General features: G+C 39.0%; 1 protein-coding gene across 1 annotated transcript; it reads right to left on the reverse strand.

Annotated features, from left to right (window-relative positions):
• Nucleotides 1–1,126: 1,126 nt before the first annotated feature.
• LOC109001291 (glutamine--fructose-6-phosphate aminotransferase [isomerizing] 2) lies at nucleotides 1,127–22,826 on the reverse strand. Its single transcript, XM_018978515.2, has 11 exons — nucleotides 22,445–22,826; nucleotides 20,766–20,938; nucleotides 19,948–20,056; nucleotides 18,777–18,922; nucleotides 4,394–4,558; nucleotides 3,493–3,853; nucleotides 2,946–3,196; nucleotides 2,745–2,859; nucleotides 2,395–2,650; nucleotides 2,124–2,292; nucleotides 1,127–1,507 (listed from the first exon to the last, which is right to left on the reverse strand). The coding sequence occupies exons 1-11, from the start codon at nucleotides 22,689–22,691 to the stop codon at nucleotides 1,424–1,426; spliced, it is 2,076 nt and encodes a 691-aa protein (XP_018834060.1). The 5' UTR covers nucleotides 22,692–22,826; the 3' UTR covers nucleotides 1,127–1,423.
• Between the last annotated feature and the right edge of the window lie 350 nt (nucleotides 22,827–23,176).

Raw genomic sequence — 23,176 nt, forward strand, 5'->3', positions numbered from 1 at the left:
GAGAATAGACATGAAATATATCTTTAAACATTTATTACTCATTTAATATTATTTAAAATATTTATACAAATAATAATAAATGATGTATAAAACATTCCACGTGTTTTCTCTCACTTAGAAACCTTAAAATTTGGATGAGAACTTTGCGCCTTTGGATTTATAGTAGGTGAAAATAGCTGAAAAGGTGGGATTATTATTGATTCGATTGAGATCGATTCAAATTAACTCCAAATAAAGTTGATACATGTTATTTTTGTTTATATTATTTTAATGACAAGTAATTTCGAAGACCGTAAAAACATAACATGACATTTATCTTATTAAATCACAATCTTGTATAATAATTAAATAAATCAATTTTTCACCGACGTAGTCTCATTTGTAAATAACGACTTATCTTAGACCGATGAGAGCATATCAACTTTTTACTAATCAGACGTGGTCTTATTTATACATATCAATTTGAATCTTAGACTGGGGAGAGCATAACCCCAAGACAAATTGTTTGGCAACCAAAACATTTTAAAAAAATTTTCACATTTTTAATTTTTTCTCATAATTTCATTCCTAAACATTATTAAAAATAAAGAATTTTTCTATTTCAACTTTTTATCTAATTATTACCTTAAAAATCAATATAACTTTTACAAATTCTAGAACAGAACATAATCTTAAAAAAATTATATAACAATAATTCAACTTTATCTATCCACTTTCACAAACTCCAATATAATACTTGTTTAAATTTATTCAAATATTTCCCTCTCATTTCCTAAAACTTAATTTCAAACAAATTCTCCTAATTCCTAAATATTTCCAATAATTTTTGGTAACCAAACGTGATCTTAGTTCTCTTAGTAGGGCTGTAAGCCTGTAAATGAACCAATCCATAAGGTTCGTCCAATAAACTCAAATAAAGCTCGACTCGTGAAAAAAAAAAAAAAAAAAAAGACTCGATCATGAAAAAAAAAATTTCAATTTGACTTGTTAACTCAACTCGATTAATGCTCGTCCATAAATCATTGAATAAAAAGATTGACTCGACTTGGATCGATTACAGCCCTATCCCTACCATGGATCTTAGTCTTGATGGCTGTCTGTTAGGATATCAACCAGAGATGCTAGGTGAAAGGAGAATAAGATGCATTTAAGTAGAAAACATAATCGAAGCAATACTTTTTAAACATGCGCACAAGGCACATTCAACAAAGCTTCACAAAAGAAACGAGTCGGGGGAGTCAGCAATTTCCTAATTTGTGATCATTTACAATGCTCTGGTACGACCCCAGCATAAATACCAGAAACCACATCTGAGGAGGTCATAGAGCCAAAGAATATATGTATATATCTATAATCAGCTGAGATCCTGATTATTCTCATGAAGGGTAACAACCAAAGAGGCAATAGGTTTGTCAGTAGAAGTTTACTGGGTTGTCACACTCTTAGCGAGATTCCGAGGCTGATCAACGTTGAACCCCCTCAAAACCGTGAGATGATAAGCCAACAACTGCATCCAAAAGGCAGAGATCGGAATTAATTACACACATATATGTACACAATGACAAAAAATAAAAGCTGGGAAAGTCGAACGTTGAAATATCCAGAAATTGTGAGTGGAAAGTAGTTACTGGATTCCGCATCTTCTTTCTGCTGCTGTATCTATTGGACATAACTTGGTATTTCAAATCCAAATATAAGCTTCCTTAGATTGAGAAACGTCTATTTCAAAAAATGCAAATGCATTGGAGCTAGTAATCCAAGTAATGTGTACCGAGTCATTTTTAAGCTAGAAGGTTATTGCAACCTAATACATTTCTTTTTATAGGTACTTCGACCTAATACATTTACAAACATATGCAGGGCACCGACTCTTCTGGAATACAAACAGAGTATGCCATAGCCCCAGCACCCAGATCATATACAGCCACTCTACACATGGTTTTTGAACTACGTCTTTGTATATGCACGTGAATGTAACTGTTAATGGTAGCACCCCAACATAGAATGACCAGGACCAAGTCTTTATGACATCAGTTGAAATTAAACACTCTTAATTCAGGTTGCACCAATTACAGTTGGTCAAGATAAATAGCGCATGTAATGATAAATTGCAGGAAATATACCTGTAACGGAATTATATTAACTACAGGTTGAAGACAATCCTCAACCTGGGGAACCTCTATTACTCGACAAGATCCCCCGGGGCCTACAGCATTAGCATCTCCTTTTGAACACATCACTATTAGGCGACCTTTACGGGCATGAAGTTGCTGAATGACAGACTGCTGCTTGCTGTTAGCAAAAGAAAGATGTCAGTAAACTAAGAATTTTAGCTGACAAAGCTTTTTTTTATCAGTAGATGACAAAGATACTCCTAAATAAGATAGAAGTGACCTGAAGCAAGCATCACGGGTGGCAATCACAACAATAGGGAGATTTTCATCAACTAAAGCCAAAGGACCGTGTTTCATTTCACCAGCAAGTATTCCTTCACTATGCATAAGTGCCACTTCCTTCACTTTCAAAGCACCCTCCAGAGCTGTTGCATAATTGTAGCCTCTCCCAAACACAAGGAGTGACTGCTCAGCAACCAATAGTTTTGCAAGATCCTTCATTTCTTGGTCAAGCTTCAACACCTCTCTGACATTGTCTGCAAAAACAGAAGAGAGAGAAAAATAATCACCTTTTAAACATTTCCTAAATTTCTTTGAAAACAGACTACATGCCAGAGACTAAAAACTTACTTGGCAAGTCAAATAGGCCATCTATTATAGCCTCTCTTCTTGCTTGATTGGAAATTGTATCACCTCCTATTGCTAGTGCTAACATGGCCATCACTACTATTTGACTTGTGTATGCCTATTAAATATAGTAATGGAATAAAAAACCAACACCACTAAACAAACAAAACGAGGATATCATAATTGTAATATTTAGTTATTTACCTTGGTACTGGCCACGCCAATCTCACAACCAGCATTTATATGAATGCCACAATGTGTATGCCTGGCTATTGCACTACCAACAGTATTGGTTATGCCAACACATAATGCACCATTTTCTAAAGCATATTCCAATGCAAGCAAAGTATCTGCAGTTTCACCAGATTGACTAACAAAAACAGCTGTATCTTCTCTGTAAATTGGTCCTTGTCTATCCAAGAGATCACTAGCAATTTCCATCGTAACAGGGACGCCTGTATGGTTCATATGAAATAAACAAGGGGACAAAAATCAGAAAAAATGGTTATCTGGAAAATAATACAGAAAGTACAGATTACTTTTTTTTATTGCCACCGGGTGTCCAGGAACAACTTTCTGACTAATCCCGGGGGTGCACAGGCCCTCGGCAAGGAGTTTTCCGCAAGTGCACCTCGGGTAATTCAAGGGGAAAATCCCCCAATCCGATGGCCGTGGGGGGAGCATACCCCCAAGCCCAAGGTCTTTACCACTTGAGCCAACCCCTAGGGGTTGAAGTACACAGAATACTTACCAGAAAGTTCTTCCAAGATGGGTCTTGCAGCTAAAGCAGCATTGTAGCTTGTTCCACAACCAATAAAAACAATCCGCCTACTTCGCCTAATTGTTTTAAGGTGATCCTTCAGCCCACCCAAAAGAACGGTCTTGGCTTTGCAGGAGCCTCCACGTATAAGTCTCCCCCTCATCGTGGTTTTCAAAGATTCCGGTTGTTCATGAATTTCTTTCTGCATATAATGCTCATAATTTCCTTTATTTATTTGTTCAACCTCCATCTCAAGAACAGATAATGCACGTTGAACTGAAGCAGGCCTAGAAAGGGAACGGCCATGTTTTCCCTTGTCATCATCAAACTTGAGTATTGATACTCCTCCATCCTGAAGCAACCACCGTCATATGTACAACTAGGTGTTATAGAATTTATGCCATCTTATGTTATAATATCAACATCAATGAAATAAGTAACAGAATAAGCATCCATAACATCTTTAAGCAACAACATACAGCAATGGTATACCCCAGAACTGTAGGGTCTTTTTCCTTCTAAGCTCTAACCAGAACATATCTGAAGTGTTTTCAGAAGTGCAATTCAACTGCCGGAGAGAAAAAGCTTCCACTAAGTATAAAATTCATAGAAAAGTATGGGAAAGCTACCATGAACCTGTTGTGTGGTAAGGAGCCTCTGTCTGGGGTGTGTACCAGATTCCTTGAAAAGCATAGGGGAATGTTCTGTAATAGAACAACTTCCCACAAGCAGTACATCATGCTTCTATCCTAGTCAAAGCTTCCAGGGCTAACAAAATTCCCCTCCTATATTCATTTCAACAATGGCCAACTCCAAAAGACAGGTGGAAAAACTTGTACCGTTCATATACCAACCAAAACAAAAAAATAAAAAAGAATTTGAAGTCAAATACCTTGAGATGAACAACTTCACCATCCTCAATTACCAAAACTTTCTTTGTGTGTTCAACTAGAGCATTGGCATCACTGGATAAGAAAAGTTCTTTGGGGAAATCATTCTTTGACAGGAATTTCTCATCATGAAATGCTGATCCATTGCTCCTGCCTTCCATTAATTCCTGAGATAATAGAAGAGAGGGACAATCAGAGAAAAATAAATTAAATCAGACAGAAGAAATATCACATTATACACATGCACAAAAGTGGATACTGTTGGAGGCAGTTTTCCATTCATACAAAGTTTGGGCATAAAGGTTTTTAACTCAGGCAAAGATCTATCACATATCTTTAGAGTTTAGAGTGTTGAGTTTCTTCCAAATGCTCCATGTTAAGCAAAAAGGAGTTATCCTCCATACTTCTACACTCATTATTTCCCTCCTCACGTCCCAAAGCCGCCGTCAACTTCACCAGTTGTTGAGGCATCACCCATTCAATCGCAAGAAGATGGAAGATCGAAACCCACAATATGCTAGCCACTTCACAGTGAAACAACAAAATCAGTGATCTCACCACATTTCAGGCACATACAACACCAGTCCATTTTCTCTATATGATATCATCCCATATTGGCTATGCCTTGAACGACACCCCCGTAATTTTTTTTTTTTGGTGGGGAGAATGACACCACCCTACAACTAAGAGTAACACTCAATGCCCCAAGATTTCCCACATCACCCGAAACTATTTCCAATTGCCATTTGTAATGATTTTTTCCATGCTTTGAGGCTGTTTCAGGGTCTGACCATCTTATTTGTGGAGGAACCCTTGGGATTTCGGGGCATTGGATTCATAATTGGGGTTTTGAGTAAGACGACCTTTTCATTTTTTTTCTTTTTCGTAGTGAAAAGTAATAAGAATGGGAGGCGTTATGATTTTTCTTTTTATCATCATGGTGTCGAGCTATTTTCCCGCAGGACTTCCCCTAGAGCACACCTTGTTTCAAGTTCCCTTGGTTGGTGTCAAGAGGACCATTTACAATACAATAGAATATCCATATCATTTCCCCTTGATGAATGCAGGTTCCCTAAATATTATCTCCTCCAACACCACTTTCATCTTGTTTGCTAGGACATTAAATATGATCTTACACAAGCCCCCCACTAGACTAATGGGATAAAAATCATTTTTGCAGCTTATAGTGATTTTAATGGGCTCTAATCATAACATTGGCTAGTCATTTTTTAGTATATGCCAAATGTCGCCTAGCATCGTTACATTTGATTAGCTCCAATAGAGCAAGAAGTGAAAATTTTATATAATTAATTCAACATGGGTGCTAATGATCCAAATCAGATGGAGATACCGATCTATCATCTATCTTCAAATCAGGTTTTGTACCTTAAAAAAGATGAAGGACCCTGAATAAATTAGGAATGATATTTTCTTCTTTGGTAGAAGTTGACTTGAATAGCGAGCCGTCACAACCAGAAAGTTTCCCATTATGAGGCTGCCAAGATCTTAGAATCAAATTAGGAAAATCTTCCTTTTATGGCAGAGGTTGACCAGGGTTTTCAAGCTGTCACAGCAGTGTTAGTCTGGGAGAAAAACCCTATCTATTTTAGGAGAGCTTCCAAACAAAATCAAGGAGGAACCTTCCTAGAATGATGCTCAAAATCCCTCTTCTCCCAATCCAGAGCTGCCGCCCCTCCAGCATTAACTCCAATTTAAATTTCCAGATTTCCCTCCTAAAATCAAGGCAGCCACCTGTGCCCAAGAAACCCTAGACAAGCGATATCAACCATCCAACTTCGAAGTAGAGACCTAATACGAAGTTGGAGTCGTTGATCCCCCTCACATTCCAAGAGAGAATTTTAGGCTTCATGGGAAAAGTAAGGTGCCCCCTCCCTTTCAATTTGTCCCTCCCAACACTTCCCTCTTTAATATCATAATTAATGGAACATTTTAATCTTCTTAATTCCCTTTCCTTCTTAGAAGCTCACTTAAAGGCCTAGGAGCGTCCAGATTCGATAGCAACAAGAAGAGCCTTAAATTGCTCTTCAAACCCATCACAAGATAACCCCACACAAGCCTGTAATTCCTCAACCTTCTTTAGAACCCAATCAGAAGCAATACTGGATGGAGATTGAGGCAGAAGAGTGCTCAGAGGGATCGGACCACCCACATCCTCATCAAAGAAGTCCCTCTCACAAAAAACCATCTGTAAATTAGACACATCTGCTTCCCCTCCAGATGAGACATTCTGCTGCACTTCTTCAGAAATAGACAAATCCAAATTTGAAACCCTACTGTCCAGCTCAGAATGCCGAGAAACCAAAAATAGGCTTAACAAACAAAGGTACAGACTCCAAAAGAATCATACCCTTAGCCAAGGGGACTAGAGACAGTAAGGGGGGCTTAAATCCCCTCCATTCTTTGCCTCCCTGCCGTCATTCCAAGGCACAAATTCCCCCCTCTTCCACTACTGGCAGCATTTTCGATTCTGACACACCACCAGGAGAGTCACCAGTGACCGGCAATGTCGTCTGTGCCAGTTCCGTCTGTCAACAGGATATGTGCTGGACAGATAGCATACGACTTCCCTTTCTTGTACTTAGTCATATATGGCATGTATCTATAGCTGTACATATCTTGTAATTAGTCATAGCTTCCTTATTTAGACAGATTCTAATTCTGTAAATGACTTGATTCTAGCCTTGTAATGTGCACGATGGTGCCTTTATAATGAAAAAAAAATCCTCACAATGAGGTATTCAATCCAATTGACATGGTATCAGAGCCATAACTTAGAAATCCTTTCGGTTCTTTCTCTTGAGAATTTGTTTTTCGTTGGTGGGCGACAGTTTTGCCACTGTCAACACTTTTTGTGAATTTTTTGGTTGTGCTGGGCTGCGACATTGCTTGGAGATCATTCTGGTCATCTTAGTGATCTCGTTTCTTTGTTGTCGGCATTTTCTAGGAGTTTTTTGGTTGTTGGCTTCCAAGTTTTGGCTTGCTTTGGTGCTGTCAGCATCTTCTGTTCCAATATCTGGTGACTCGGTTTGGTGTTGGGCTCATGTCGGCAAAGTCTGTGGAGGCTGGGTTGCAATCGGCACCTTTTGTGGTGGTTGGGGGGCAAGTATCCTTCTTGGATAGGCTTTTTTTTTTTCTTTTATGGGCATCATGTCTTCAGACTCATTCGCTGTGAAATTCACGAGTAAGAACTATTCTGCCTGGGAATTTCAATTTCATTTATTTGTTATTGGGAAAGAGTTATGGGGTCATATAGATGGTAGTGATCCTGCTCCTACTGAGCTTCCTAAGTTGGCTCAGTGGAAGATCAAAGATGCTAGGGTGCTAACATGGATCGTAGGATCTGTTGATCCTTTTATTGTTCTCAATCTAAGGCCATATAAGACTGTTAAATCTATGTGAGAGTACTTAAAAAAAGTGTATAATCAGGACAATTCTGCCCGGCATTTTCAATTGGAGTACGAGATCGCCAGTTACACTTAGGGTGATCTCTCCATTCAAGATTATTTTTCTAGGCTTCATAATCTATGGGGAGAGTTTACTGACATGATCTATGCCAAAGTACCGGAAGAATCTCTCTCTGTTGTGCAGGAAGTTCATGACCAAAGCAAGAGAGATAAGTTCTTAATGAATTTACGACTTGAATTTGAGGCCACTCGCTCCAATTTGATGAATCGTGATCCATTGCCTTCTTTGGATGTATGCTTTGGGGAGTTACTTCGTGAGGAGCAACGTCTTGCTACACAGGCTACTTACCAGCAAGACAAAATGATACCAAATGTAATGGCTTATGCTGCTCACGGGAAAGGCAAGGCTACTTTCAAAGCCATCGGTTGCAAATGAGTTTACTCGATCAAGCTACGTTCTGACGGGACTCTGGATCGATATAAGGCACGGTTGGTTGCACTTGGCAATCAACAAGAGTATGGGGTGGACTAAGAGGAGACTTTTGCTCCGGTTGCCAAGATGACTACGATGCGGATTGTCCTTTCTGTTGCTGCATCCCTAGGTTGGCCCCTTCATCAAATGGATGTCAAAAATGCCTTTCTACAAGATGACCTCAAAGAAGAGATCTACATGACCATCCCACCTGGTTTGCCGTCCTCTTCTTCCTCTGATGTCTGTAAGTTGAAACACTTGTTATATGGGTTGAAACAAGCTCCCTGATCATGGTTTGATAAATTTAGATCAACCTTGCTTTAGTTTTCCTTTAAGCAGAGTCAATATGACTCCTCTCTGTTTCTCTGCAAGACATCCATTGCATTGTTCTTCTTTTGGTTTATATTGATGATATTGTTATTACTAGGACAAATTCCGCCTTGATTACCCGACTGCAGCAGCATCTTCAAGCCACGTTTCATATGAAGGATCTTGGTCCTCTTGCGTACTTCTTGGAGTTGGAAGTTCATACTGATTCATCCTGCATCTTTCTGAATCAACATAAATACACTCAGGATTTAATTACTTTGGTTGGTTTTCAGGACACTTCTTCTGTGAATACTCCTCTGGAAGTAAACACGAAATATCGTCGTGAGGAGGGGTGATCTCCTTTCCGATCCTACTGTGTTTCGACAGTTAGTGGGTAGCCTGAACTATTTGACTATTACTCGACCTGATATTTCCTTCGTTGTTTAGCAAGTTAGTCAGTTCATGCAGGCTCCACGTCATCTACATTTAGCTGTTGTTCGTCGCATTATTTGATATCTTCAAGGGTCCCCTAGCTGTGGTTTGTTCTTCCCCGTTGGGACTTCTCTTCGCCTTGTCGCTTACAGTGATGCTGATTGGGCCGAATGTCCTGATACGCGACGATATGTCACGGGTTGGTGTATGTTTCTTGGTGACTCTTTGATATCTTGGAAAAGTAAGAACGGGATCATGTCTCTAAATCTTCCACAGAATCCGAATACCGTGCGATGTAGGCTACTTGTTCTGAGATTCTCTGGCTTCGTGGGCTCCTAGCTGAGATTGGTTGTGCTCAATTGGACCCTACTCCTCTCCATGCTGACAATACTAGTGCCATTCAAATTGCTGCCAATCCAGTTTTTCAAGAACGTACAAAACACATTGCGGTAGATTGTCATTCCATTCGGGAAGTCTTGGACACTCGTATTATTTATCTTCCTCATATTTCCACTGACCTCCAGATAGCTGATGTGTTTACAAAGGCCATGACACGACAACGTCATCAGTTTCTTGTGGGCAAATTGATGTTTCTTGACCGACCAACATCAATTTGAGGGGGGATGTAAGCGGGATATGTGCTGGACAGATAGCATTCGACTTCCCTTTCTTGTACTTAGTCATATATGGCATGTATCTATAGTTGTACATAACTTGTGATTAGTCATAGCTTCCTTATTTAGACAAATTCTATTGCTGTAAATGGCTTGATTCTAGCCTTGTAATGTGCATGGCAGTGCCTTTATAATGAAAATAAATCCTCACAATGAGGTATTCAATCCAGTTGACACCGTCAACGTCGAGCCAAGAATCGATGCCAACGTGTTAGAGGAAGAGACCGAAACCGGTACGCATGAGACAGAAACGACATGAGATTTTACACTCCACACCTGTTTTGGGCTTTTAGTCAGGCCCAACCCATCCACCTTATTTTTGCCTTTCGTGACCTCAGCCTTCATTGGGCCCATCCCGGAGCCCACCCCACATGCAGCTACCAACTTCTGCTTATCCCTAAAGCCCAGCTTAAATCCCCCAGAGCCCATAGAACCCAGGCCCATCGCCACCCAATGCAACATAAACTCAACTTTTTCCTTCATGTCCAATAAGGCACTCTGTTTTTCACACCCAAAACAGAGGAGAAATTGACAGCCTCTCTCACCGATTCTATGAACCTCCTCCAACCCTTGCCCTTCGAGCCTTCTGGAACAACAATGAGACCACACCTCATTTCTTGCTCATAAGTCGCTTGTAATGTTGTTAAACCGTGTGCATACCCTAAAGTTTTAAAAGTGGTTGCTGTTAACAACCCCAAATGGCTCCAGAAGTCAAATCTGAGCATATTAGCATTTGTTTTACCCAAAGCTCAAGAATCCTTTGTAATACATCAAAAAGACAAGTGAGCCAAACAGCCTGTTTTGATATTTACCTGCATTCTACTTACCAAAAATCATGGGAGCTTGTCTACACATTCATACACAGCATGTAGTGAAATTTAAGAGTAGACATGCATGCCCAAGGTTAGTTTTGCTCACTTCCACTAGGAAGACAGCAAGAACTCTGTAAGGTAGTCAATTAGTAAGGGCTTTAGCAGAGAAGTGACATGGAATATGTGTGTAACTTAATAATATGTGTGTAACTTAATAGGTGCTTGATTGGCGTGCTCAATTGTTTCTCAAAGCTAAGGAGATAAGGTAAGTGGCATGATCATAACGTTTATATGTGCTGTAATTATTCTGTTTTGCATGAAAAAGTGTTACTTACCTATGCCATGTACTGCCATGTTCATTGTTAGCCCCTTTTTATGAAAGTTCATTGAATTGTGACAATGTGCTTGTGGATGCAATTATGTACGGTATTTTGAATTCATTGTTTGTCTGAAATGATGCCATGTAATGTAAATTACTCTTATGTTATGCTTGTAGAATGTCCTAAATGGATACCATGTCACAATAACCATACTTATGTATGTTAACAGAAAGCATGTGAACAGGAAGCGCGTGAGCAGGAAGCATCAGTGGCGGACCTCATGGAGATGTCCGGTGGCTCTGCTGATTTTTTCAGACTCTTATATGACATGAGATTGAGTACTCAGGGAACTAATAAGTTGTGGTGGATACCCACTAGGAAAGGTACATTTTTTGTCTGTTCCTTTTATAAGACCCTCACAAATCCGCAGCACAATCACTTTCCATGTAAAAGTATTTGGAGAAATAACTTACGAAAACACCGTGTGATTGTTGTAGACTGGTGCTATATGTGCAAAAAGAATGGCGAGACTGTGGATCATCTTCTACTGCATTGTGAGGTTGCCAGGTCGTTATGGGATGATGTTTTTAGAAGATTAGAGTTAGCCCGGATTATATCAAAGGGTGTACAAGATCATATCAAAGGTTCTTGCCAATCGTATCAATTTGGTTAAGGAGGATCATTTCAAAGTCGCAAAATGCCTTAGTCAATAAAAGAAAAATTCTCGATTCGATGCTCATTGCTAATGAATGCTTAGAAAATAGACTTTTTTTTTAATATAAGTAAGAAAGTTTATTGATTCTCATAATAAGGCATAGCCCAAGTAAACAGGTGGTATACAAGAGAAATACCTAATTACAACCTATGAACAAAAAAAAGTCAATAAAATTAACCCCTATAATACAATAGCCTTAGCCCAAAGTAACAAAGATTGGAAAATAAGGCTCCATTTGGATGTTAAGATGATCTGAGATGATTTGTGAATAACAGTGAGTTAAGATGTTTGAGTGTGTTTTGTGTAAGAGTGTGGGTCCCATTGAGATATGTTTGGATGTATGAAGTAAGTTGAGATATGTTTTAACTTTTTATGGGAAGTTAAAAAAGTAGTAGGTTTCACCAATGATTGGTTTGTTGTTGTAGTGATGAAATAATTAATTAATTTATATGTTTTAGTAATAAAATACAAATATTATTTAGAAAATCCCCCAATGCATTAAAAAATTAATTTCCCACATTTTTTCCCAAATTTATTTAATTCGAATTCCCCAAAAATTGCTTTTCTCTCCCCTTTGGCATTTGTCTCCCAAAAAGTGATTTTCTCTCCCCACGCCGTGCAAAGGCTTTTCTCTCTCCCCTCTGGCATTTGTCAAATCTTTAAAAAGTGATGAACCATTAGAGCAAGTTGAGATCAGTTCTTATGAAACCATTTTAGGGCATTTGGATGCTGAGGTGAGCCTACCGTACAAAAATATTTGAGGTAGGCTAAGATCACCTCAGCACCCAAATGGGCCCTAAGTCTCTTCCAATGAGTATTCTCTATTTTCAAAATATCTTCCATTCGATTAGCCATTCCTTTTGCATACAAAGCATCAATCCATTATGAAGAAACCACGATTCCTCAACTTGTCTATGGTCAGAATTTTCCCGTGAGAGGCCAGCCAACCAAAAAAAGCAACTTTAGGGGCACTTTGCTCTTCCAAGTGCACTTCCAAGGAAAAACAGTAGAAAAGTGGATAGACATAGCATTATATAAAAGATCTAACTGAGAAATTCTTATTCCCGAGGTGCATCCACAGAAATTTGTCCTCTAGACCACACTCCAAATCCAATGCATACAAGGTGTTGTAGAGATAAGAAATATCTCCTACTTCCCAATCTTGAATTGCTCTGATAAATTATACATTCCACTGCAGCAAGCCATTCGAAGGGTCCATATAATCAGCAATAGAAGCTTCCTTATGCAATGTAATTCTGAAAATATAAGGAAAAACCTCCTTTAAAGCAACATTACCGCACCAAACATCAACCCAGAATTTGACCCTAGTTCCACGCCCCACCACAAATATGAAATTACAAATGAAATCCTCCCTGCCCCTCCTAATAAATTTCCATACTCCCACACCATGTGATCCATGCACTTCATTAGAGATCCAACCTCCTCAAATACTTTTGAATCTGGTGTTAACCACGGTCCTCCATAAAGCCTCGCTTTCTTGATGGTACCACCACAACCATTTCCCAAGTAAGGCCTTATTGCAAATACTCAGTTTTCTAATCCCCAAACCTCCACAAGATAGGGGAGTACAAATCTTGTCCCATTTAATCAAATGAAACTTTTTCTCATCACTCAATCCACTCCATAAGAAAGCACGGAAGATTCTTTCCATCCTATTCGCCACACCAGCCGGAATCGGGAATAATGAAAGAAAGTAAGTAGGTAGATTAGATAACATACTCTTAATAAGAGTACGGAAGAATCTTTCCATCCTATTCGCCACACCAGCCGGAATCGGGAATAATGAAAGAAAGTAAGTAGGTAGATTAGATAACATACTCTTAATAAGAGTGATTCTTCCCCCTTTAGATAGATATATCTTTTTCTCACCAGCCAATCTATTCTCAAATTTTTCAATAACACTATCCCATATTACTTTGGATTTATGAGGGGTCCCCAATGGAAGACCAAGGTACTTCATAGGCAAAGAAGAAACCATACAGCCCAATATGATTTACTAAGTCAACCGGTACCAATTCAGATTTAGACAAATTCACCTTAATGCCGGAAACAACTTCAAAACAAAGCAAAAGAGCTCTTAATGAACGAATTTGATTAGGATCCGGCTCACAAAAAATTAAAGTATATTCAATGAAGAGAAGATGAGATACATTGACACTCCCAAATGAAGTAAGTACCAACCACTGAAAATCTAGACAAAAAAGACTCATCCACTGTTGCCTCCAACATTCTGCTCAATACATCCATAACTAGGACAAAGAGAAAATGAGAGGATCTCCTTGTCTCAATCCGCTAGAGCTGTTGAAGAAACCCCAGGGAGTGCCATTAACCAACATCGAGAATTTAGCGGTAGTGATACAATACTTCATCCAATTGCACCACCTCTCCCCAAAACCAAATCTGCCAAGAATATAAACCAAGAAGTCTCAGTTAACATAATCAAAAGCCTTCTCCATATCAACTTTGCAAAGGATACCTGGAGTGCACGATCTAATTCTACTGTCCAAACATTCATTAGCTATAAGGACCGAATCTAGAATCTGTCTCCCCTTAACAAATGCATTTGAGGCTTTGAAATGATCTTTTCCATGACCGTGCTGATATGATCGGCAAGAACCTTGGATATGATCTTATACACTCTACTCACAAGACTTATAGGATGAAAGTCTCCCACCTCCACAGACATGGCCTTCTTCGGAATAAGGGTTATGAAGATTGCATTAAGACTTTTCTCGAATTTCATGTGAGTGAAATTCAACAAAAACCGTCATAACATCCTCCTTGATTCCCAACAGACCTGAAAAAAAGCCATTGAAAATCCATATGGTCCTAGCACTTTATCGTTGTCCATACCTTTCAGCACTTTAAGCACCTCTTCCTCTTCAAACATCCTCTCTAGCCAGTCAGCACACGATTTATCAATCGTGTCAAATGACAACCCATCAACCTTAGGCCTCCAAGGGAATTGCTCCGTAAGTAAATTATCAAAAAACTGCACTGTGATTCTTAATTTCAGATCTGTCGAAAAGAACATTTCCTCCTGAATGCAGCACCTCAATAGCATTAAATCTTCTGAGAGTTGGTTACTCTATGAAAAAAATAGGTACACTTATCTCCTTCCTTCATCCAAAGGGCTCTAGATTTTGTTGGCCAGGAGACCTCTTCCATGAGGTTGTTTGGGAAACATATCTCATCTCATCTCATCTAAAAAATTCTCATAATTTTCTTCCCAAACATCACTCAAATATAAACACTTATATCAAATATTCAATTTCTTCATCTAATTATTACAACTTTCTCAAACTTTCAAACAAAACACAAAAAATAATACTACTTTTTCAAATTTTAAAACAAAAATCATATTAAAAAATCATATTCCAACAATTTTTTAACTTAATAATATTTTTATTCAACTTTTTCTCTCTCATTTCCCAAAACCCAATAAAAATCTTATCTCAAATCATATTACTACATTTCTCAAAACTCTCATCTCATCTCATTCCCCAAGCATCCCTTAAGTTTTTCCAAATCAGCCAAAACAACAATTTTCCTTGCCTTCTCCTCATTTGTGAGAATCCTGGAAGTCTCCTTTTCATCAAAGCATGAAAGTTCCTTAAAAAGAATCTTCCTCTGATCATCAATCTTCCCAAAATTTTCATCATTACACAATTTCAAGTCTTTCTTCAGAAAATGAGTTATATTAAAATCCCCCCAATACACCACGGCTCATCCCACCAACTACACAAACCAACAATCTCCTCCCAAAGGAACCTTCCATTGTTGTCCACATTAAGACCATATACACCAGCCAAAGAACACTTGTAACCATCATCCACATTTTTAAAAGAGCAAGCCACCAAATATTTCCTGACATAATCCTCGACTAGATTGACGACTCTTGTATCCCACAGCAAAAATACCTCCCAATGATGCCCCTTTAGAGGCAAGATATACCCAATCCATATGAAGACATCCCCACAAACTTCCAACAATACTTCTATCTATGACCTTCAGCTTGGTCTCTTGAAGACAAATGATATAAGCCTTCCAATTTCTTAATAAATTTTTAACACAAAAGCGCTTACACGGATCATTCAGCCCCCTTAAATTTCAAGATAAAATCTTTGGTTTCATTAATCATAGATATTCGCCCTAACCTTACTCCTTCCCCTACTTCCACTACCTTCCCGGACATGATAATTAATAGAGCAAGCTAGTCTCCTTAACTCCCTTTCTTTTTTGGCATATGATCTAGCCAAGCAAGCTGGACCGACTCGATAGCAATGAGGAGGGCTTTAAATTGGTCTTTGAAACCCTCACATAAAATCCCTACGCATTCCCATATTTCATCCACTTTCTGGAGGACCCAATCCGACTGAGCTACCCATTGTGAACCTGGCAGCATAGAACATATGGGGCTTGGGTCATCCCCTGTCCCTTCCATGTTATATTCAGAGCAGGCAACACCTTTGTCTAATTCCCTACAAACCAGCTGCAAATCATACACTTGCACGGACCCCCTCATTCGCAACCTCCAAGATACTCTCAAAAGAGGAAGGAACCCCTACAGAGTACTCGTCGGACTCATCTTGGATGGGTGTCCTCACACCAACAGAGGGACTACCACAGCTTATGGTAGGTTGCAAAGAACCTCCAGAGACTTGCGACAACCCATTTACAGTGACAGAACACGGAGAAAGCTCATTTCTAGCTACCTCAATAGTCTCCTTAACCATATCGAGTCTAATCTTGCTCGACAGAACAAGGACCCACATCGGCAAGCCATCCAAGGGGTCGCCTGCGTCTGGCGACCTTTTCTATGCTGGCCTGGAGGACCCCAAAGCAGTCACTGACGGATCCAAAGAGGAAACCACTCTCAGGTTTGAGGAAGACTCGAGAAGTGGTTTGATTTGCCGGGAGTTGGTCGAGACCAACACCAGTGAGCCACTCAAAGGGTCGCTAGCATCTGGCGACCTTTTTTGTGCTAGCCTGGAGGACCCCGAAGCTTCACCACCTCCTCTAATCCTCCATATGGGCTAGGTTGCAAGTTTCAAAACCCAGCCTAGCCTTAGCCTTACCTTTGTCCAAGCCCGCGTTATGGAGCCCATTAGAGCAGCCCACCTTATCTCTCAGGTGCGAACTGGCAGCCCATCTACCAAATCCATTTCCTTGCCCATACCACGTTCCACTCCAAGGCCCAAGCCCATTTCTCCTGCAAATGCCTCAGCCATGTTGTCATATCCAAAAGTGTACTGTACACATTGACCTCTGTCAAAGCGACAGCAGACCTACCACCACCACGACCTTGCCCTTGAGTGCCTGTTGTGCCAGCAGTATGACAACCCTTCTGAAGGCCATATCCAGTATTATGTCTTGTTGTAGGTCCTCCCTATGCCACCAACCCGCCATGCCCTCCACCCCTTTTCTGCACTTGTATCGGCACTGTGGCCGTCTACTGTTTGAGGACATCCTTATACGAACATGATTTCGAATGATTCACCACCGCCATCGGCCCCAAAAAATGACCACCCTCTGTTATGACCACCCTCTCAATGCACATGCCATCTTCCTCCATCCCAAACCGTCCATCACTTCCGGTATGAAGATAAAATTACGTCCGCCACCGTTTCCATACTCCACTAGTGCCATGTATTGACCGCGGGCATTGGAGCATCTCTGTGCAATAAAGCTTATGGTTCCCTCTTGTGTAGTAGTGTAAAAAACCTTTTTTTCACCCTTCAAACAATCCTCCAGCGATTTAGCGAACCACTACACCGTGAACATCCCCAACCTCACCTCTTTCACAACCTTTTGACTCCTCTCAGTAATAATCATGGAACTTCCATCCGTCTTCAATACAAAGAGTTTAGATTCTATCTCTAAGTGTTTCGGGCCCCCCATAATCACACTAATCTCACCTTAAAACTATAATGCTCGGAAAAAATCTCACCATTAAACCCCACCAACCATCATCAGAGTTTTAGTTGTACAAAGAGAAAAGAATGTAGCACTAGAAGTATGAATGGGAATGTAGTATGAATGGGAAAGTAGAATTAGAGTACGAGAATAAAGTATTCTTTGCAAATTGGATATGCAGAAGACTTATGATCACATTAATTGGGATATTCTGTAGTACTTACTAGGAAGGAATGGATTTGGGGAGAGGTGGTGGTGTAAGTGGATTAAGCATTGTGAGAATCGTGCATGGTACGGGATTGTGGAATTCTATTCGGAAAGGAATGGTAATTTTGTTAGTAAATTTAGATTTGTGGTGGGTGGGGGACCTCGGATTAGATTTTGGCATGATATTTGGTGTGGGAATAGAGCCCTTAAGAATGTTTTTCCTTCTCTTTTTTTTATCTGCATTCGATTAGGATGCTTCTGTGGCGGATTATATGCACAACTCCAATGGCTCTTCATAGTGGAATGCGAGATTTATTAGAGCTCCAATGGTTCTCAGATTTTTTCAGCATGTTGTATGCCTCGAACATGGCTAGGGGTGGGGAGGATAGGTTGCTTTGGATTCATCCCAGGAGCAAGAATTTTTCGGTCATATCCTTGTATAAGGCTATGCCATGCCAAACACCTAATGCTTTTCCTTGGAAGTGCATTTGGAGGAGCAAGGTGCCTCTCAAGGTTGCTTTCTTTGTTTGGCTGGCTTCTCTTTGAAAAATCCTAACGACGGATAATTTGAGAAAATATGGTCTCGTCATTATGGATTGGTGCTTTATGTGTAAAAGAAATGGAGAATCTATGGATCACCTACTTTTCCAGTGTGATGTGGTTAAGGTTCTATGGGATGAGATCTTTAATAGGAGTGATATTGCCAGGGTGATGCCTAGAAGGGTGGTGGATCTTTTGGCTTGTTGGAAAGGTATCCAGGGTAATCACCGAATCACTACCTTTAGGATGATGGTTCCCCTATGCCTTATGTAGTGTATTTGGCTTGAGAGGAACAATTGTATTTTTGAAGATAGAAAACGCTCGTTGGGAGAGATTAGATATCTTTTCTTCCATGCATTATTACTTTTTTTTCTAGTTCTTAGCTAGTAATTAGGTGTTCTCTCTTGTATACTTCTTGTGAACTTGGGTTATGCCTAATTACTTGGTTTAATAAATTTATTTTTACCTATTAAAAAAAATAAGTATAATTATGCATGAATGTTTCCAAGGTACATCCTACAGTTAAGTTATGTATAACTTACCTTGACACCTAGGAGCAATGGGCTGCCGCGTTTGCAAGCAATCAATTCATTTGGATAATGCCGGCTTTTGAAAATAAGCGCATAGGCTCCTTCAAGATGCCTCATAACTTCAAGCACCACTTGACTAAATGTAACAGTCTGGTCATCTGCAACATAAATAACAAAATGCTCTAAGCTATTGTCATTTGTAATTGTGCTTTAAATTTTATATGAAATGGCTGAAAAAAGACACTAATAAAATCAAGTGCACTATGTTTTGAGCAATTATAGTACGAGAAAAACACCACACTCCGTTCATCCACTACGGCCAAAAAAATAAAAATTCTTTGATAAGTATCAGCCAAGAGAAAAAGTATGGTGCTTTTGTTCAAAACTAGAGCCTTCAATAGGTCTAAGTGGCTACTAAGGGTTAGTCATGCCAAGCATAGAGTACTTGACTATACGTATTCCATCAGCCAAAGGCACTTTTTTTTTTACGTATTTGAATTTCCCTTCAAAAAGTTTTTTTTTTTACAAGTAAAATAACATTTTATTGATAGTAGTGAATAGGCATAGCCCAAATACATAGAAGGTATACAAATAGCATACACCTAGTTACAAAATAAGGAACTAAACCCTAAACCCTTCAAAAAGTAATATTAATTTGCAGGTGCTTTGTCTGAATAATGAGATGCCAAACTTTCGCCTCCGATTTCACTATAATTGGTTTGGTATAAGTAAAAACTTATTTCACTATAATTTTACACTTAAGAAGAGCTTGCATCAGCCTTAAGGATGAGAGAAAGACCAGAAATTTCTAGAAGGGGCCCTTTTAGAGTACTAGCTCTATGCTATGCAGGTGCTTACATATTATATAATATATATATATAGATATATATATTATATAAATTACAAGTACCCATTGCTTGTTGATTTCTGGACATTTTTTTGTAAGTGATTTCTGGACATTAATGACATATTAAATAGGACAATCGTGCTAAAACACACATAAATCTCAATTCATCCGTTCCAAAGCTATTTTACTACTTCACCAGTAGCTTTGTACTCGGGAAAAAGCGCTATTTTAATACATCAGAAAAGGTACAAGTAATGCTTGGGTTTCTTAAAAATCCAGAAAAAAAATTACGATTTTTAATCGAGAAAACTGACTCCAGTCACAAATTAAGATTACCTTCTTCATTTGCTTTGTCAAAAACGAATTTGGCAAGCTTTGGAATGACTTCTGTATCTGTTTCAGATTCAAAGGTGAACCCATGTCGGACTAGTGTCTCCTTTAAGACCTGAAGATGTAAACCATTAAAAACAGCTCAACAAAAGCACATATATAATAAGGATACTGTTAAACTTTACATTTGCAACTTGAAGCACTAATTAAAATATTGAATCCATATCAGAAGGTCATTTATATGAACATTGTAGTTACTATTGCACAAGCATAGACATTATCTCATACACAACCACCATTACTGCCATCTCAACTCTCAATCATTGCTGCGCATAAGTGAGCACCAATATCCTACATGGACCACACTTGTCTGCCTCACCCACAACCCCCCAACACATTAGACATTGTGCTCACACAAGCTTATCCCAAGTCAGTTAAAATTTGTTACAAGGGCAATACAAGCTATGTACCCACTTATGGGAGTATCCAATGCTAATCGCCAACAAACAAATCCAAAATTGGCGGGCTAACACAGACTTGAGAAAAGCATTTCATTTGGACCCTTGAGCAAAGAATCAGAATATGAAATAAAAATGTGAACCTAATTAAGGATGTGTAAAATGACTTCTTATCCACATGACATATTACTGTAACTTATATCATGCAGTTATTCTTAGATAAAAACTCAAACTAAGACCAAGAACAGTAATAAGAAATGTTTGCCACATCTAAGAAGATTATCACATTAGAGAATACATCATTGTAGAGGAAATAAAAAAATAATAGAGGAATGAAACATCTAGCTGCAGAAATCTGTAGCATACCTCATAGTTAGTAATAACTCCATTATGAACGACCAAGAACTCGTTTCCATCACCAGAGCTCTGAGGATGACTATTACGTGGGGCAGGCTCTCCATGAGTTGCCCACCGGGTGTGTGCTATGCCAGCATGGATGGAAAAAGATTCCTCCAAATTTAAATCCGTTTCAGAAACCTCTGAAAATAACAAAATTACCATTAGTTCTACCTATTCCCCCATCATGTTCCAGCAAACATAACAAAATCCATGAGCCAAACTTGTAGAGAAATGGATGCAAAAATATAGCCACACTGACAATAGGCATGGATCAACTACAAACATGAAGCCAAGCAACATGTTTTCCAAAAAAAAATGAAAATCTAATATTAGGGAAGAGCATTTTAGGAGCAAACCTGACTAATAAACATTTTTGTTATAGCTGTATGTTGTAATGCCCCAAGGGAGGCCCAAGTCACGTTTGAGACTTACTCCAAAAGGACTATTCAATAGTACATTTGGAGCCATATTGGAATCATTATAAAGAGGAATAACTTCCTCAAGCAATATGGGATCCATACACCACCTACACGCACTATATGGGATAGCACAATCCCCCCAAAATCCCAAGTCCTCATCGGACCATTCCATCATAGGCAGCATGGCTCAAATCCCACATTTCTGGTTGAGATCGACCATGATAGCATTTGTAATGCCCTAAGGAGGCCCAAGTCACATATGGATCATAGCCTAGTCAATGATACAATTGGAGCACCATTAGAATCATTATAAAGGGCAAGAACTTCTCCTGTGGGATCTCATATACCACCTAGTAACCTACACTCACTACTCATATGGGGTATCACATATATGCTATTGGTTGTTTGTTATTGATGGATCGTTGACTTTCTTATTAGTCATTTATCAAACCTATACCCCCTTTTTCACGGATTTGTGCTAAATTTATAAGTATTTCAATTTCAAAATTCACAAGATGCTTGTTTCGGGAATTAAAAAAGACCCAGATAAAAAGAAGAGTGATAAAGTTGCATTGGTTCAAACCAATATTGAACGTTTTGAACAATGAAAGTGAATTGGTCAGAACAAATATGGACCATATGTTGCGATATGGAAGATGATTCCTTCATGTTTGATGTGGTGCTTATGGTTGGAAAGGAATGGGCGATGCTTTGAAGATAGAAAATGCTCGAGGGGAGAACTTAGTTTTTCTTTAGTACTTTGTGTACTTGGGCTAAGTTTCTTGTATTGAATGGAGATAACCTTTCATGTTTTCTCTTAGCTTATTCTAGTTCTTAGCTTGTACTTAGGTATTTTCTCTTGTATTCTTCTTGTGTACTTGGACTATGCCTATTTACTTTCAATAAAATCACTTATTACTTAAATAAAAAAAAAAACAAATACATCACAATCCTCGATCATATATGGCCAAGAAATTTCCATCAATTGAGATAGTACATAGACCCCTTGGTCGGTGAAAAAGCAATGAAATTGCCCGTGAACGCACATGATACACAATTGGCCCAAGAGTTTAATCCAAAAATAAAAAAATAAAACAATCAAGCAAACATTTCCGGTTCGCTTCCTGCCCCCCGAGTTAAACCGGAAGACAAAAAGAACAAAAAATTAAATGAAAACCAAAAACCAATAAAAAGAGAGAGAAATTTTCTCAGAGAGAGATCAAAGACCTTGGTAGACGGATTTGACGAGAGACTCGATGTTTCCCTCGCGGCGAAAGACGAGGGGAGGAGGACAGAAGATATAATTTTGGGACGATGATGATGAGGAACTGTCGGAGGAGGACGAGTCGATGGAAACGCCGGCGGAATCGTAGCCTCTGTACTCCAAACGCCTGAGACCGTTGAAGAGTACCTGCAGAATATATCGCCTCTCCTTGTTCACGTTGTAATTCAAATACGCAAATATCCCACACATTGTTCCCTTCCGTGAGCTTCTTCTTTCTTTTCTCTTCCGGGTGGGGTGGGGTGGGTTTAAGGGAGAGATTTTATTCTGGAGCAGGAGAAAGCGGGTACAGAACCGGCGGACAACTATGACTTTTTCGCGTCTGACCTTTCGCGTGGGCCGTAGCGTTACATTGTTTGAAGGGGCTTTCTTGTCATTCGAGCGTGCATCAAGCGTGCTGACGTGGCCGGACGTGGTTGGGTGTATTACGGTGTCATTTGACATTTTTTTCTCTAATTTTCTTTTGAAAAATGTTAAGTAGCCCCTCAAAGTACCGATTAAAGTAATTGTAAGGAAGGTATAACGGTTTGATCTAATTTTAGATAAAATTTGAGATCGAATTAGTATGTGTCGATTTTATATTTTTAGGAATTGATTTTAAAATTAATATTTCTAATTTTATCGATTTTAATTTGATTCGATCCAGTTTTTTTATTTTAATATATTATATTATATTA

Source organism: Juglans regia, chromosome 15, assembly GCF_001411555.2.
Source record: "Juglans regia cultivar Chandler chromosome 15, Walnut 2.0, whole genome shotgun sequence".
Classification (NCBI taxonomy): domain Eukaryota; kingdom Viridiplantae; phylum Streptophyta; class Magnoliopsida; order Fagales; family Juglandaceae; genus Juglans; species Juglans regia.